Source organism: Pelodiscus sinensis, chromosome 1 (genome assembly GCF_049634645.1).
Source record: "Pelodiscus sinensis isolate JC-2024 chromosome 1, ASM4963464v1, whole genome shotgun sequence".
NCBI classification, from domain to species: domain Eukaryota; kingdom Metazoa; phylum Chordata; order Testudines; family Trionychidae; genus Pelodiscus; species Pelodiscus sinensis.
Window position 1 is genome coordinate 9,422,631 of NC_134711.1, and position 16,130 is coordinate 9,438,760.

General features: G+C 47.0%; 1 protein-coding gene across 5 annotated transcripts in view; it reads right to left on the reverse strand.

Moving 5' to 3' along the window:
- Positions 1 to 16,130, reverse strand: part of SFMBT2 (Scm like with four mbt domains 2) — a 209,178-nt gene that overhangs the window by 174,723 nt on the left and 18,325 nt on the right. For 2 of the 5 annotated variants that reach the window (XR_012903105.1, XM_075925987.1), the window contains exon 2: positions 918 to 1,074. Coding sequence is in view for 4 of the 5 variants with exons in the window: in XM_075925987.1 (XP_075782102.1) it covers positions 918 to 1,023 (106 nt within the window). In the remaining variant the exon portion in view is untranslated. Of the gene's footprint in view, positions 1 to 917; positions 1,075 to 9,133; positions 9,315 to 12,335; positions 12,414 to 16,130 lie in introns of those variants that run through there. The other 3 variants (XM_075925989.1, XM_075925990.1, XM_075925988.1) reach the window with 3 other exon arrangements.

Below are 16,130 nucleotides of genomic sequence, written 5' to 3' on the forward strand. Positions count from 1 at the left end.
TGTTCTATCCTCAGAGGCCAAGATGAACAAGTTTTCTCCCTCCTGCTTATGACACCCTTTTCGATACCTGAAAACTGCTATCATGTCCCCCCTCAATCTTCTCTTTTCTAAACTAAACAAACCCAGTTCTTTCAGCCTTCCCTCATAGGTCATGTTCTCTAGTCCTTTAATCATTCTTGGTGCTCTTCTCTGGACCCTCTCCAATTTCTCCACATCTTTCTTGAAATGCAGTGCCCAGAACCGGACACAATACTCCAACTGAGGCCTAACCAGCGCAGAGTAGAGTGGAAGAATGACTTCTCATCCCCGCATCAGCCCTATCTTCTCACAATTATTTTTAGTAGAGGCCAGGGACAGGTCAGAGGCTTCTGCAAATTTTTGTTGTTGCCCAAGACTTGTCCCTAACTTTTCCTAAAAAAATAACCATGACAAAATCTTAACTTTATCTGCAAATCCTTAGGCTGTACTCATCAATCTAGTCTGAGCCCTTTCTAGCAATGCATTAAGCAACATGATTACCTATTGGCCCCATGTTTATTCTCTTCTCTTCCCAAGGAGAGAAGCATGTGCGGTGGAGATGTGCCCATTAGCACCATATTTAAAAAATACAGTACCAGGCATGTTTTTCATGGGGAAAAAAATTCTCAATGAATACACAGGACATAGAAAAATCTAAAAAACGTTGATCGATCCAGCGGATCCAAATAAAGGGAAAACTTCTGAACATATTTTTAAAATTTTGCTTTTCTTCCCCCCCAGATTTTCAAAGGATTTAACTACAAAAGGAAAAACATTTCACATTTTGTCAAAAGTTTTGCCAATTTTTCCCAAATGTTGAATTTAAAAAAATTCCAACTTGCATGAGAAAATCCTTTATGTACGTAAATGTGAAACTGATTGGGAGAACAAGAGCTCACCTGAATCAAACTGTTCTCTGTTCCCATTGGCTGGACTTTGACCCTTCTCCTGGGATAGATGTTGAGTCTCTTGCATGGCGGAAATCAAAGACATCCTAGTTTCCATTGCTCGCAGTACGATTTCTTCCTTTCCTAATTCATTGTGTCACAGAATTTCCTGCAGGGACATCAGAATAGAATGAATGAGCAGCCTATTTTGACCAAGTAAACACATTTCCCCAGCTCTTCTGACAGATACTCTTTTGAGTCATCCTGCATTTTGATTATTGTAGTTCGTCGATGTACGTCTGTGGCTTTTATCTTTACAATACCTGAGCATTAATGAATTTATCCGTTGAGATGGGGATGATAAAATTTCTCTATTTACAGATGAGTAGGAGAAACGAACATCAAAATCCATTGAAATAAATTGAATTCTTCCATGGATTTCAATGGGCTTTTCCTCAGTCTATTGGGGACTGGTTCAAAGTAATATAGGGCACCTATGGCTGAATTAGGAATTGGACTTAGTACAGTACCTTCTCTAGAAGGTAGTACAATGTATCTAATGTGTTCCTGAAGTTCTTCTGTACATGTGAGAGTAATGAGCTGTAAATCCGGACACGTGGGTGCTTTTAAACCCAACTGCCCCATGAGGCTGACCCATGGCTCTGTCTCCTCACAATGCACCATCCAGTGGAGCTCAGCCACGAGGCCTGTGGTAAATCACTACAGCAAGCAGAACAAAGGGAAGGATTTTGTGACACAGAGGGGCTTCTCTGAGTCACGGAGCCTACCAAGGATGATGCCTCTTACACATCACCCTCTGCTCAGGGCTGTGCCTTACAGGTACTGCCCAGTACTTAGATCAGGGGTGGGGAACCTCCAGGGGCCGAATGTGGCTCCTGGCTTGCCTGGATCCAGCCCCCAAGGCTCAGGTCTCCCTCCCAGCATTGGAGAGACTGCTGGAACGCAAGCTGCACACTGCGGGGATGAAGCACACTCAGGGTACGTCTAAACTACATGCCTCTGTCGGCAGAGGCATGTAGATTTGTTTGTTCAGCAAAGGTAAATGAAGCCGCGATTTAAATGACCGCGGCTTCATTTACATTTACATGGCTGCCGCGCTGAGCCGACAAACAGCTGATTAGCTGTTTGTCGGCTCGCCGCTAGTCTGGACGTTCCCCCTGTCGACATCAAAGCCCTTTGTCGGCAGCCCCGGTAAACCTCATTCCACGAGGAATAACGGGGCTACCGACAAAGGGCTTTGATGTCGACAGGAGGAACGTCCAGACTAGCGGCGAGCCGACAAACAGCTGATCAGCTGTTTGTCGGCTCAGCGCGGCAGCCATGTAAATGTAAATGAAGCCACGATCATTTAAATCGCGGCTTCATTTGCCTTTGCTGATCTGTCTAATCTACATGCCTCTGCCGACAGAGGCATGTAGTCTAGACACAGCCAAAATGTTCTAGCCTGGACTGCTAGCCACTGGTGTGCAAGAGGCATGTGGGACGTGCCTTTCTCCTTCTCAGTCAGGACCCACGTCAGTGAGGGTTTGTTTTGTCTGTTTTGTTAGTTTTTGTTTGTTTTTTATGGTTTCTCATGTGTGTGGCCCACAGCTGATTTTTCTGTGGGTCAGCGGACCCTACCCCCAAAATGACTCCCGACTCCTGACTTAGACAGTAAGCTGTTTGTGGCAGAGGCTGTCTAACTACAGCAGCAGGCCCCAAACTTTGGAGGGCCATGCACATAATCCACTTCTACACATTTATTAGACAGTCCAAGCCAAAAGAACCTACTGTTCTTTCAATGGCGCACATACAGAAGTGGGAAGTAGGGTTGCCAGATGGTCTCCCAAAAAATACCGAACACATGGCTAAAAATTTGTCGAGCACAAAAAAAACCCCACACCCACACCGAACACACATCCTGTGTGGCGACTACCAAGAGCCACCAAGCTGGGAACAAAGAGGGAGGCAGCAGAGCCTGCTCTGCTAAGCAGCCGCCTGCTACCCAAAGCAGAGAGAGGCAGACCCCGGGGCAACACAATGGCAGGGCGGGGGGAGGGGCAACCATGGGTAGGAAGGTGACTCCCCCATAACCAGGTCTTTGGGTGTCCCAGTGGGAAGAAGCAGAAATTCCACCCCAGTCAGTTTTGGCTGAGAGGCGCCTAACGCAACGACAAAGCACCTGTGGGCTTCTCTCCTGGACTATGGCGCCGCAACGTGCTTGAGCAGCGCTCAGGAGCAGGGACGGGGCTTCTCCTCCTCCCCAAAGCGTCACTCTTCCTCTGACGCAATCAGCTGAGGGCTCCCAGCGCTGATTGCGCCCCGCCCCGCAGCCACTCCCCCCGCCCCCGCCCGGCATCTGCATGCAACCAGAGGCTCCCAGAGCCGATCACGGCCCCACCTCCTAGCCTGGGACTCCCTCTGGTTGCGTGCAGAAGCCTGGCAGGGGCGGGGAGAGTGGCTGGGACTCCCAACCACTCCTCCAACCCGGTTTCTGCATGCAACCACAGGCTCCCAGCTGGGAGGCGGGGCTGCGATCGGCGTTGGGAGCCTGTAGTTGCGTGCAGACGCCGGGCCGGGGGAGTGGCTGGGAGTCCCAGCCACTTCCCGCACCCCCGCCAGGCTTTTGCATGCTACCACAGGCTCCCAGCGCCGATCACGGCCCCACCTCCCAGCCACCTCCATGCCCCCACCAGGCTTCCGTCCGGCACCCAGCCAGAAAAACAGAAAATACAGGACATTGCACACGTCTGGTATTTTCTGAATTTTTTTACCAGATAGAGGGCGCAAAAAACGGACTGTCCAGTAGAATACCGGACACCTGGCAACCCCAGCACGGAGGATACAAACAGGTGTGAGGGGGGCAAGGCAGGAGCCAATGAGGGGATCTCTCTGGACGTTCCTCCATGCCTCCCTAGAAGCATAGGTGACTGGTGCCTGTGAGGGCAGGGGATGCAGGGAAGGCCATGCAGAGGAACAGGGAGGGGGCATGATTGAACACCCCATTTGGCAATCAGAATTTTGGTAGGAGCATAGGGGGAGCAGTCACCTATGCCTGGAGGCATGCCCCACAGCTGAGGACTCTCCGAATTATAAGTGTGTACGGAGCCCCGCAGAATGGGGCTTTGATCCTGATCTGAATTTTTGGGCATCCCTGGAAGGCAAACAGCAAATAATAATAGATTGTAAACCCTTCAGGGAAATGTCCTTGTTGTCCGCTTTGTCTAGAAAGCGCCTAGTACACTTCAGGCACTATATAAATAATGATCATTGCTCCACTTCATCTTTATTTGTCCTGACATGCAACTTTGTTAATGAATGCGCTGCATTATATACCATGACTATTTCAAACTCAGCTAACCTCGGAATGTGTATATCTGCCATCCCCAGTGTGCATTATCTTTCAATTATCTATGAAACCAGAAGCAGTCAGTCCATCGGAAGTAAAAAAAAAACCCCCACTCAGCCTTCACCAGAGAAGCATTGGATTATTTCCGTAAATATCATTAATAATAAAGTGGTTTAAGTATCAGCTTTTGGGATGAACTTTATTTCCAGGGGAGGGGAAAATGGTAGCTATAGCTTTTCTTTTTCCCTTGGTATGTTCAGATATTTTTTATATTCACCCTAACCTGACAAGAAGGGAAGGTAATCTGGGATTGTAAAAGCGATCAATTTAAATATGCCACATCAGTCATGTGAAATAGAACTCAAGGGTAACAATATAAATACGAAGCAGAAAGATAAGTTACTCAGTAGCATTGTTAAATCTTGAGCAGCTCCCATTATTTTGACAGGACAAAGATATGAGCTAATGAGAAGTTGAATATGTCTGCTCGGACAGGGGTAGTGTTTGTACTGGCACATAGTAAATAACCATTTATTTTAAAAGGGATGTTGTTAATGAAGTTTCAAGGCAACAGAGTTCTGTCCCAATGGATAGAATTGCAGAATTGGGGCTGAAGCTTATTTATAAAAGAGATTTTGAACAAAGCAGCAGAAGAGAAATGTTTTCACTAATCTTTTTTAAACAACATGTCAGCGAAAACAGTCTTGAGCTGGGTTTAAACTGCAGTTGCAACCCAAATACTGCAGCAGTGACCATAAGAAATCTGGTCCAATGCCCACTGAAATGAGTGGGAGACTTTCCATTTCATGCGCTTTGGAGAAGGTTCAAGAAATAAGAAATGTAACTTCCATGAAACTAACTAGTGCATTTTCATCATCCAAGAGAAGTGAAATTAACAGAGGCAAAGTAAACAAGCACAGGCAGCAATGTCTGAATCTGGACCTGAACTTTCCTAAATTCCGGAGAGCTGGACACAGCATTTTTGCTTCATGATTATCAGGTTAACATGTATAAATAGTCAAGGGAAATTCACAGGGTTGTGGTTTAAGCACATGCCTTCCGTATTTTTATATTACTAAGGAACACTGTTTAAAAGAAACAAAAGATATGGTGCATGCACTTGCAAGAAAATTCTTGTAAAGTATGACCTGGTAATAGTCTCCGTCCAATATTCTCTTGTTGGGAATGGTTACAAAATAATTATTTAATTATTTTCCCGGTATCATCTGAAAATAAGCCCAGACTTGGTAAAACTTCCTCGTCAGCAAACCAAAGATGCACAGGTATTGCTCAGTGCATATGGGTTGACATAACTGGCTTTTAGTGAAAGCCATCTGATTATTATTTATTAATCAGCAGCCTCAGAGAAAAATGTTGTATCACAGTAGCATGTAGAGGTGAGATAAGCAACCTAGGCTAGCGAGTGGGCCACATGAGTGGTTCCCCTTCATCTCAGTGGGCTACACAATTATCGTAACCACAGCGGTCTCCCAGGATAGGGTAGTTTTGCTAATTGTGCTTGCGTGCCGAGAAATCGCAGAATGTACCGATTGAACCTTAGCAGCACTTTGACTGGATGCAGAGGAGCACATGGTTCTCACAGTCATTGTTGTGTGCAGTCAGCATTCACCTCCCTTCATGTGCCCTGGCTTTACATGCATGTCACTCTAGTCATACCGGTAGGAAAGAAAATGACATGGATAGAAACTAGTGGAATCTGGCAACCCGGCACGTGAGCAATGGTAAGCAAAATGTCTTGTGGACCACACACAGAATGAAGGGCCGCAGGTTGCCCACCACTGACCTACCGGCTCCAATCAAGAGCAACAATTCACTGCACTCTATATAATGGTACTAAAAAAAAAGCATAGTACCTTCCCTAACACTCTACAGTCTAGACAGATAAGACAAACCAGATATTGCCTACACAGTAACTAATAGGTATGTTAATATGCATATTAATGGCTAACCATGTAACCACTGAACATTTCAGCAGTTACATGGTTACAAGCGGGGAGGCAGCCAGCTCCCCGGGAGCCAATGCGTGCCAGAAACTGGCTTTTAAACCGGCTCCCCACATGTACGAGCTCCTGCCTGCCACCCCGTGCTGCTGCCGCTGGGTACATCGACACTGCAAGTTTCTTTCGGAATAAACTTTTCTGGAAGATATCTTCCAGAAAAGCTTATTTTGAAATAGCGCATCCACATTAGCACATCCCTGTAGTGTGGACACTCTAATGTGGATGCACTATCTCGACTTAGAGCCCCAGGAGGCACTAGGGAGGAATAACTTTAGAATGGCCCTGATGAGGAGCTATTCCAACATAGCTGCAGTGGAACATCTACACACTCCCTCCTCCGAAATAGCTTTTTCAGAAAGGGACTTATTCCTGGAGTAATGAGCTTTACCGCTGTCGGAAAAAGCCGTCTGTTATTTCGACTTTCTGTCAAAATAACGCAATTGCTGTGTGGACGGTTCTTCCAGAATAACAGACATTAATCCTGAAAAACGGTGCCGTGTAGACACACCCTTTGAAGCAGAGGCAGCAGCATGGGGTGGCAGCTGGCTCCCCGGGAGCCAGACCAGGAGCTACGAGTAACTATTTGGGCAACCAGTATCGATTACCTGTTTAAACAGTTACACTCTTACATCCCTAGTAATTAGACAACTGTGGATGGGCCATGCTAGCTGACTTGGGCTGAGTGTCTAGGCTCCCAGAGTTCAGGCTGCAGCTCAGAAGTCTACAAGCAATGAAACAGTCCTGCAGACCGAGCCCCGCAAGCCCAAGGTGAGAGGCACGGGACAGCCACAGGTTTTGCTGCATAGACATACCTACGAAAGGCTTAAATGCGTAAAAGAGGCACAGAAACTTGCCCGATGTCACACCGCTGGTCAGAATTCAGATTGCCCTAGTCCAGTGCCTATATACGGCCCAAACAGCCTCACTATGATTGCTGTTGTTATTAGTTTACTCGCAGATTTGCCTGACGTTGCTCTGGTCCATAATTCAGGAATTCCATCAAGTGTATTTTGTTTCTTCATCCTGATAAACTCTTACCATTTGCTATGTTTTAACAAAAAAGGGTTATAGTCAATTTGGTTTCCAATAACATTTTCTTCTCTTTTTCAAACCTTAAGCATTGATTTAGCTGTCAAAGCACTGCTCCAAATTTCTCCGCTTGATCTCTTTTCTGTAAGGTTTATTTAGAAGCAAAAAAGAGCTAGATAGATTCACGGAGGTTAGATCCATCAATGGCTATTAGCCAGGAGGGGTAGGAATGGTGTCCCTAGCCTCTGTTTCTCTGGAGGTGCGTGACAGGGGAGGGATCACGTGAGGATTACCTGTTGTGTTCCCTCCTTTTGGGGCATCTAGTATTGGCCACTGTCAGCAGACAGGATACTGAGCTGGATGGACCTTTGGTCTGAGTTTGACCCAGTATGGCCGTTCTTATGTTCTCATGTTCTAAGCAATCCTATTTCAGGTTCGTCCTATTTTTCTGGCTCATCTTGGTTCAGTCTCTTTCTGCATTCTCTCCGTTAAGCAAATTTTGAGAACTCTACGTGTTTTAGTGAGCCTGTCGTATTTCTGTTTGTTTTTATGAGAAGCCATCCCATTGCAGGCACATCCCTTTTTCCTGGCACAACCAAACCCTTGTTTCAAGTTATGATAAAAGGAAACTGTATACTGAATTTGGCGGTCCTCGCTCTTACCGTTTAGGAGGAGTCCCTGATCAAACAGATAGACAAACTCTCTAAAATATATAGCAGATTAACACTTGCTATTTTTCCAGCACACAAGATCCTGGACGAAAGAGATAAAAACCCAGGAGCCCTGCCCTGAAGGAGTTTACAATTTAAAGCCCTGATCCTGCAAAGTGACATGCACTGTCAGGATCCCCAAATGCTTGCAAAATCCGTCTTGTATTAATATGGTCCTGCCATTACCAGAGATTCAATTAAAAGGGAGATTCCCCTCCAAGGAGGAGGGTCTGCATCAGATAGGTAATGAAACTGCTAATAGCTGCTGAGCTAGCCTGTTCCATCTCCCCACTTAGAGGGCCCACTGTGGGACCTGTGGTTTAGGAAATAAGGAATACTGCGGTGGAGGTGACTAGCTGTCCCCTGCCCCATGGGGAGGCAGAAACCCACAAGTGAAAGACATGGTCAGACCCACAGGATTTAATTAGAGTCTGACCATCCCCAGATCTGTCAGCGTTCCCAGCTCTCGCAATCCTTGGCTTTATGATGCATGCCCCAGCTCCTGGACCAAAGTGAATAAGTGAAAATCTCAGCTTTCATTTAAAGAAAAAGAAAAGTTGCAGAGAAAATGTGATTCCGGAACCCTATAAAAATTCAAATCCCAGAAGGGAAAGAAAAGAAAACATACAACAGATTTTTTAAAACTCAAATTTTTAAGCCAATCTGGTGATTTTGGAGGGTCTCATGCCTCATTTTTGGACAGTGCTGTTAGCAATACTGATTCTTCGACTGTTCTGAGTCAATGAGATGCTTCCCTTACTAGCAAACACCCACCCATGATTACTTTGGCAGCTAATCCCATTCACAGGCACCAAAAGAAATCTAATAAAAAAATTCTTGGTTGTTTCTTCCCAATGCAGACCCACCACGGCACTTCTGTCTGTAACTTCCTGCATTGTGATCTCTATCGATATTGTCTCTCTGCATCAAACAGAACAACCTTTAGTGTTCAGCCATTTTAAATTCCTCCTCTCTTGTCAGTTCCAGCTCACTTTTCCTTTTTTATAATACATATAGAGCAGGATTTTCCTCTCAAATATCCCCAACACAGCTTCTCTCACACCAGGTCCCCCTCAGACCTTTGGTGACCCCCGCCCTTGATCCTTGAAAAGTATTTACCTCAGAAATGCAGGGCTGAGGTCACAGAAAGAGCCCTACAGCATGGCAAGCTTCCTGCAAGAATCGTCCCTGTGGGACGTTGTCACCCCACTGTACCCCTTAAATGGGCCTGGGGCAGCTTGCGAGGCCCCCGTACACAGTGACTTCACAAGAACCTGGTTACCCTAGCAACAGAAAGGGACCATAGAGGGGATAGAGCCAGCATCCCCAATAAAATCTTAGTGCAGGGGGGACCCTAGCCAATGTTGAAATTCTAAGCCAGCTTTGCTCCTGGCATAGAGGGCTGAGCGGGGACATGCCTGGAGAGGTAGAGAGTGAATCGGGGATAGATCAGAGGCCTGGACAGAGCACACTGCCTAATGGCTGTTCTCTGAGTTGAGGGGTAGAGAAAATGATACATACATTACAGGGAGGGCAAAGGCAACATAAGGCCACCTTTTCCACTCTCCTTGCTACACCCATCTTTGCCTCAAATGTGCGAGCCAAGTAATTTGAGGTTCAAATGCTTGGATTTTTAATCCCAGAATGTTTTTTGGGAGCAGGGAGGGAAATGGTTCCACCTACCATGCAGAAAACAAAATTGGATCCACCAAACTTCATTGGGGAAGATGGATGTAATTCAGGTCTAAGCCCATATCTTATGCTGCGATGTATAGTTTGCAACATTTACATGTAAGCTTGACTGCCTTTAAATATTCTGAAGTCCCTGTGACAAAGCTTCATTTCAAAGAACATAAGAACATAAGAACAGCCATACTAGGTCAGACCAACAGTCCATCCAGCCCAGTATCCTGTCTGCCACCAGTGGCTAATATGAGGTGCCCCAGAGGGAGGCAAATTTTATTACATTATGGTCACTATTTACAAGCAGTCCAGTTATATTTACCTCTTGAACCAGATCCTGCACTCCACTTAGGACTAAATCAAGAATTGCCTCTGCCCTTGTGGGTTCCAGAACGAGCTGCTCCAATAAGCAGTCATTTAAGGTATCAAGAAATTTTATCTCTGCATCCCGTCCTGAGGTGACGTGTACCCAGTCAATATGGGGATAGTTGAAATCCTCCACTATTATTGAGTTTTTTATTTTGATAGCCTCTCTAATCTCCTTTAGCATTTTATAGTCACTATCACTGTCCTGATCAGGTGGTCAATAATATATCTCTACTGCTATATTCTCATTACTGGAGCATGGAATTACTATCCATAGAGTTTCTGTGGAACATTTTGGCTCATTTAAGATTTTTACTTCATTTGATTCTACATTTTCTTTCACTTATAGTGCCACTCCCCCACCTATATATTGTTCTATCCTTCCAATATATTTTGTACCCTAGTATGACTATGTCTCATTGATTGTCCTCATTCCAAGTTTCTGTGATGCCTATTATATCAATATCCTCCTTTAAAACTAGGCACTCTAGTTCACGCATTTTATTATTTAGACTTCTAGCATTTGTGTATAAGCACTTAAAAAATTTGTCACTATTTATCTGTCTGCCATTTCCTGATGTATTAGACTTTTTATTTGATTGTCTCATCTGATCTGACCCATACTTCCATCCTCTCCTCCTGACTAGAACATAGAACATCTCTATTAATAGACCCTCCCCTAAGAGATGTGTCTGTCTGATCCATGTGCTCCTCCGCACTCATCAGCTTTCCCCCAGCCCTTAGTTTAAAAACTGCTCTACAATCTTTTTAATGTTAAGTGCCAGCAGTCTGGTTCCACTTTGGTTTAGGTGGAGTCCATCCTTCCTTTATAGGCTACCCCTCTCCCAAAAGTGTCCCCAGTTCCTAATAAATCTAAACCCCTCCTCACTACACCATCATTTCATCCATGCATTGAGACTCTGAAGCTCTGCCTGCCTACCTGACCCTGCACGTGGAACTGGAAGCATTTCAAAGAACACTACCAAAGAGATCTTGGATTTCAATCTCCTTCCTAGCAGCCTAAATTGGCCTCCAGAACCTCTCTCCTACTCTTCCCTATGTCATTGGTACCTACATGTACCATGACCACCAGCTCCTCCCCAGCACTACACATAAGTCTATCTAGATGTCGAGAGAGCCGCAGCCTTCGGACCAGGCAGGGAAGTCACCATACGGTTCTCCCACTCATTGCAAACCCAACTCTCTATGGGTATGTCTACACTACCCCGCTAGTTCGAACTAGCGGGGTAATGTAGGCATACCGCACTTGCAAATGAAGCCCGGGATTTGAATTTCCCGGGCTTCATTTGCATAAGCCGGCCGGCGCCATTTTTAAATGCCGGCTTGTTCGAACCCCGTGCCGCGCGGCTACACGCGGCACGGGGTTCGAAGAAGCCGGCATTTAAAAATGGCGCCGGCCGGCTTATGCAAATGAAGCCCGGGAAATTCAAATCCCGGGCTTCATTTGCAAGTGCGGTATGCCTACATTACCACCCTAGTTCTAACTAGGGTGGTAGTGTAGACATACCCTATGTTTCTAATGATCGAATCCCCCATTACTAATACCTGGCTTTTCCTAACGACTGGAGTTCCCTCCCCCAGAGATGTATCCTCAGTGCAAGAGGATACCATAACATCCTCTGGAAGGAGGATCCCAATTATGGGGTCATTTCCCTCTGCTCCAGTTGACTGTTCTCCTTCCCTGAGCCTTTCATCCTCCTTAACAGCACAGGGACTGTCTGATTGGACGTGGGACAATTCTACAATGTCCTGGAAAGGCTCATCTATGTACCTTTCAGCCTCCCTTAGCGCCTCCAATTCAGCCACCCTGGCTTCCAAGGCCCGTACATGGTCTCTGAGGGCCACGAGCTCCTTACACCGAATGCACACATACACCACCAGTCCATAGGGCAAGTAATCATATATGCTACATTGGGTGCAATAAACAGGATAGCCCCCACTCTGCTGCTGGGCTTCTGCCTGCATTTGCTCCTGCAGCTAATTAGGTTATTGATAGGGTTTTTATTTAAATCAGGTTGTTTTGGTTTTAGTGTAGTTCAAAAGTTTAAAAGAATGGCAAGTGTGCCTTGCGCCCTTCCAACTTCCTTTCGAAACACCCTCACCCTGTTAGCTACCCCTGTTCGCAAAGCGATAAAGAAAACGACACTGGGCTAGTTGGCCAAACACTGAACTGGGAAATAAAGTGTGGCAGCCGTCGAAGGGTTAACGAGGCAGACCAGGCCATCCAGCAGAGTAGGACCTGCAGACATACCTTTTTATATACCTTTGTAGAGCTGGTCAGGTCACGCCAGCTGACTCGCTCTGCTGCCACTCTAGAATACATCTTTCTGTGACATCACAGCTACCACTGACCTCACTCCTCTATTCCACTAGCCTGGAGGGACTCCATACTACACACGGCAGGGTTTTTTAGCCATAGGCACGATGGGGACAGCTGTGGTTAAGCAGTCTAAGCACACTTGTGGAATAGGGTTTAAATCCTGACTGTACCGCTGACTTAACCACTGTGTGCCTCAGTTTCCTCATCTGTAGCATGGGGATAATGGTATTCTCTCCCATTTTTATGAAGTCATTCAGCATCAACAAAGGGAAAGGGATGGGAGTGCAAAGTAGTTACCCTGAAAGATTTTATGTCCCAAAAAGAGTACAAGTTGTATAAATTAAACCTCCCTGGTGGCTGTGATGAGATGGAGAATACTGGGGTTTGACAGCAGGACAGGAACGGCTCTGAACACTCTTGGGTAGTGTCAAAGGATAAGCTGGCCCGTTCACAGTGGGCAGAGGCTCAGCCCCAGCTGTACCAGCTTTAGAGCCCAAGGATCACATGACAGGGGCAGACTTCGACTAGGAACAAGGCTGCCGGAGCCTCCTGCGTGGGAGGGAATTTTTAGGAGAGCTTGTCACGTTACTGGAGTTTAAAGGGAGCAGCCAGATCGTTGCTGCGCCCACGGGGGAGTGTTTGCCCCAAAGTCTGTACAAAGGGGGCTGTACGAGGTGTCAAATGAAAGCTTATGTTCTACTGATTCTATGTATGCTAGTCATGTATTTGTGTGATCAGGGGCGCGTGGACAGATGCATGGCATGTACGCTGCCGAGTCAGCCAGTCCACTGCCGATGGCGCGCAGCCTGGGGCCACCCGGGGTGGGCTGTGCCTGGCTGTACAGGGCCCTGCGGCCGTGGGGGGAAGGACGCTACTGGCCGACGCTGCGGGGGTTAACACAGCCCCACCCCGGGCAGCCGCTACAGCCTGCCGGGAGCAGGCGCCCCCCATAGGTTGGCACCCTGGGCAGCTGCCCGGCTAGCCCACCCTTTAGTCCGGCCCTGTGTGAGATATCTGTATATGGAGTTATGAGTAAGGACTCTGTGCTGATAATGCGAGCATTCTCTGCCTAAGATAGAGCAGTGAGCCTGAACTGCCTGCTATAAGGAAGTGACTATGCTAATTAGCGAGGCTCCAGGAAAAATGGCTCTCAAGGTGCCCAATGCACACCTGAGGAAAGCGTCTGGAACGTGCAAACCAGCCAATATCATGGCTGCTAACATGGGACACAGGGGTAGGTCACGTGGCGATGTGACCTGCTCCAGCTTGGAAGATACCAGGGATGGATATAAAATAATTAAATCATAGAATATTAGGACTGGAAGGGACCTCAAGAGGTCATCAAGTCCAGTCCCCTGCCCCCATGGAAGGCCCAAATACTGTCTAGATGATCCCTGATAGACATTTATCTAACCTATTCTTAAATATCTCCAGAGATGGGGTTTCCACAACCTCCCTGGGCAACTTATTCCAGTGTTTGACCACCCTGACAGTTAGGAACTTTTTCCTAATGTCCAACCTAAACCTCCCTTTTTGCAGTTTAAGCCCATTGCTTCTTGTTCTATCCTCAGAGGCCAAGATGAACAAGTTTTCTCCCTCCTCCTTATGACACCCTTTTAGATACCTGAAAACTGCTATCATGTCCCCCCTCAATCTTCTCTTTTCTAAACTAAACAAACCCAGTTCTTTCAGCCTTCCTTCATAGGTCATGTTCTCTAGACCTTTAATCATTCTTGGTGCTCTTCTCTGGACCCTTTCCAATTTCTCCACATCCTTCTTGAAATGCAGTGCCCAGAACTGGATACAATACTCCAAGGGTATGTCTACACTAGTCCCCTGGTTCGAACTAGGGAGGCTAATGTAGGCGTTCGAAGTTGCAAATGAAGCCCGGGATTTAAATATCCCGGGCTTTATTTGCATCTTCCCATCCGTGCGCCATTTTTAAATCCCCTTAGTCCGAACTAATTGCCCACGGCTACATGCTGCAGTCAAATGTTAACTTGAACTAAGGACTTAGCTCGAGTTAACGTTGGACTGCCGCGTGTAGCTGCAGGCAGTTAGTTCGGACTAAGGAGATTTAAAAATGGCGCCCGGACGGGAAGATGCAAATAAAGCCTGGGATATTTAAATCCCGGGCTTCATTTGCAACTTCGAACGCCTACATTAGCCTCCCTAGTTCGAACCGGGGGGCTAGTGTAGACATACCCGAACTGAGGCCTAACTAGCACAGAGTAGAGCAGAAGAATGACTTCTCATTCCTGACTCACAACACACCTATTAATGCATCTCAGAATCATATGCCATGAGGCAAACTCCATCTTGTCTTCAATTCTGCTCCTGATTCCAGATGCAGCCTTGCGAGGAACAGCGAGCCGGGAAGAATCGCTGGCCCATCCTGACATAGGATGTACACCAGAGACTTTTTAGATAGCAGTTTATAACATCTCTGCTGAGAGCCTGCATCCAGGACTTGGTGATCAATACGTGTAATGTCTTCTCCTTAACAACCTTTCTCTCATGCTTTTCTTTCTTTTATTAATAAAAGTTTAGATTTTAGATTCTAAAGGACTGGCCAAGCATGCTCTTGTGGGTAAGATCCAAAGTGTAAATTGATTGGGGATTTGTGGCTGGTTCTTTGGGACCAGAAAGACCTGTTCGGGGTATGTGAGATTGGGTTCTATAACCCCTCATCTGTGTGCAGGCCCGGGGCTGATTGTGGCACAGGGAGAACTGGGGTGTCAGAGGAGTTTTGCTTGTGAGGCTTCCTGCTGGCCGGACTAGCAGCTGAAGCACTCGGTGTGACTGGTTTGTGGCCTATTCGTGACCAGTCTCCAATCAGGAGCTGTAAGGACCCTGAGTTTGAGCAATTCGCCCTGAGCGGACGCCCTCAGCAGTGCCCAGACCCGGCCCAGTCTGTCACAGAGCTAGAGACAGGAGTCCAGCAGCATGGCTCAGAAAGAATCAATGCCACACTCCAGTTACATATGCTTGCCTCTGGGAATCAACTTGATTAAACCAAAAGCCTCAGCAAGATACCATAATAATACCTAACTTCCCCCTCCACCGGCTTGTGTAAAGGGACCAGTGTTCCCTTTGCAGTCTCCAAGTGAATGTCTCCACTGCACACTGAGCCCAGGTTCTGATTCAGGGTTAAGCCCCACCTCTGTGCACAAACAAATCAGACCAACTTGGGTCAGCAAGCACCCAGATCCCAGGTCGGAGGGTAGCTCAGAGTTTGAGTCTTGCTGTAGATCGGCCACAGACCTTAGTCTGCCCAATATGGACACGTTAGTACAGCTGTGAGCCCTCGGTCCAGCGATTGTAAGTGCGGGTTTAAAATGCAGTAAAGATGCTCAAGCACCAAGTCAGCAAGCCCAAGTCCCACACACCTGGGCTTAGAGTGCAGTGTAGCCATACCCAGAATTTGGGCGTGATCCTTCTTTTAACCCCAATGCAGCAACCATGTATATATAAAAGGAAAATCTTATCAAACAGGTCACATCCTCCCCACCTAGAATCCTAGAAGTGGAAGGGACCTCCAGAGGCCATCAAGTTCAGTCCCCTGCCCTCACGGCAGGACCAAGCACCATCTAGATCAGCGGTAACCACCGGGCTATGGCCCACTGCCAGACTGCAGACCGCTTGTTGCCAGGCCGTGGTGGCTCTGGGGGCCGGGGCTGGGGTACTCCTCTCCCGCCGCAGCTGTTGGGAGAGGCTTGTCCTGCC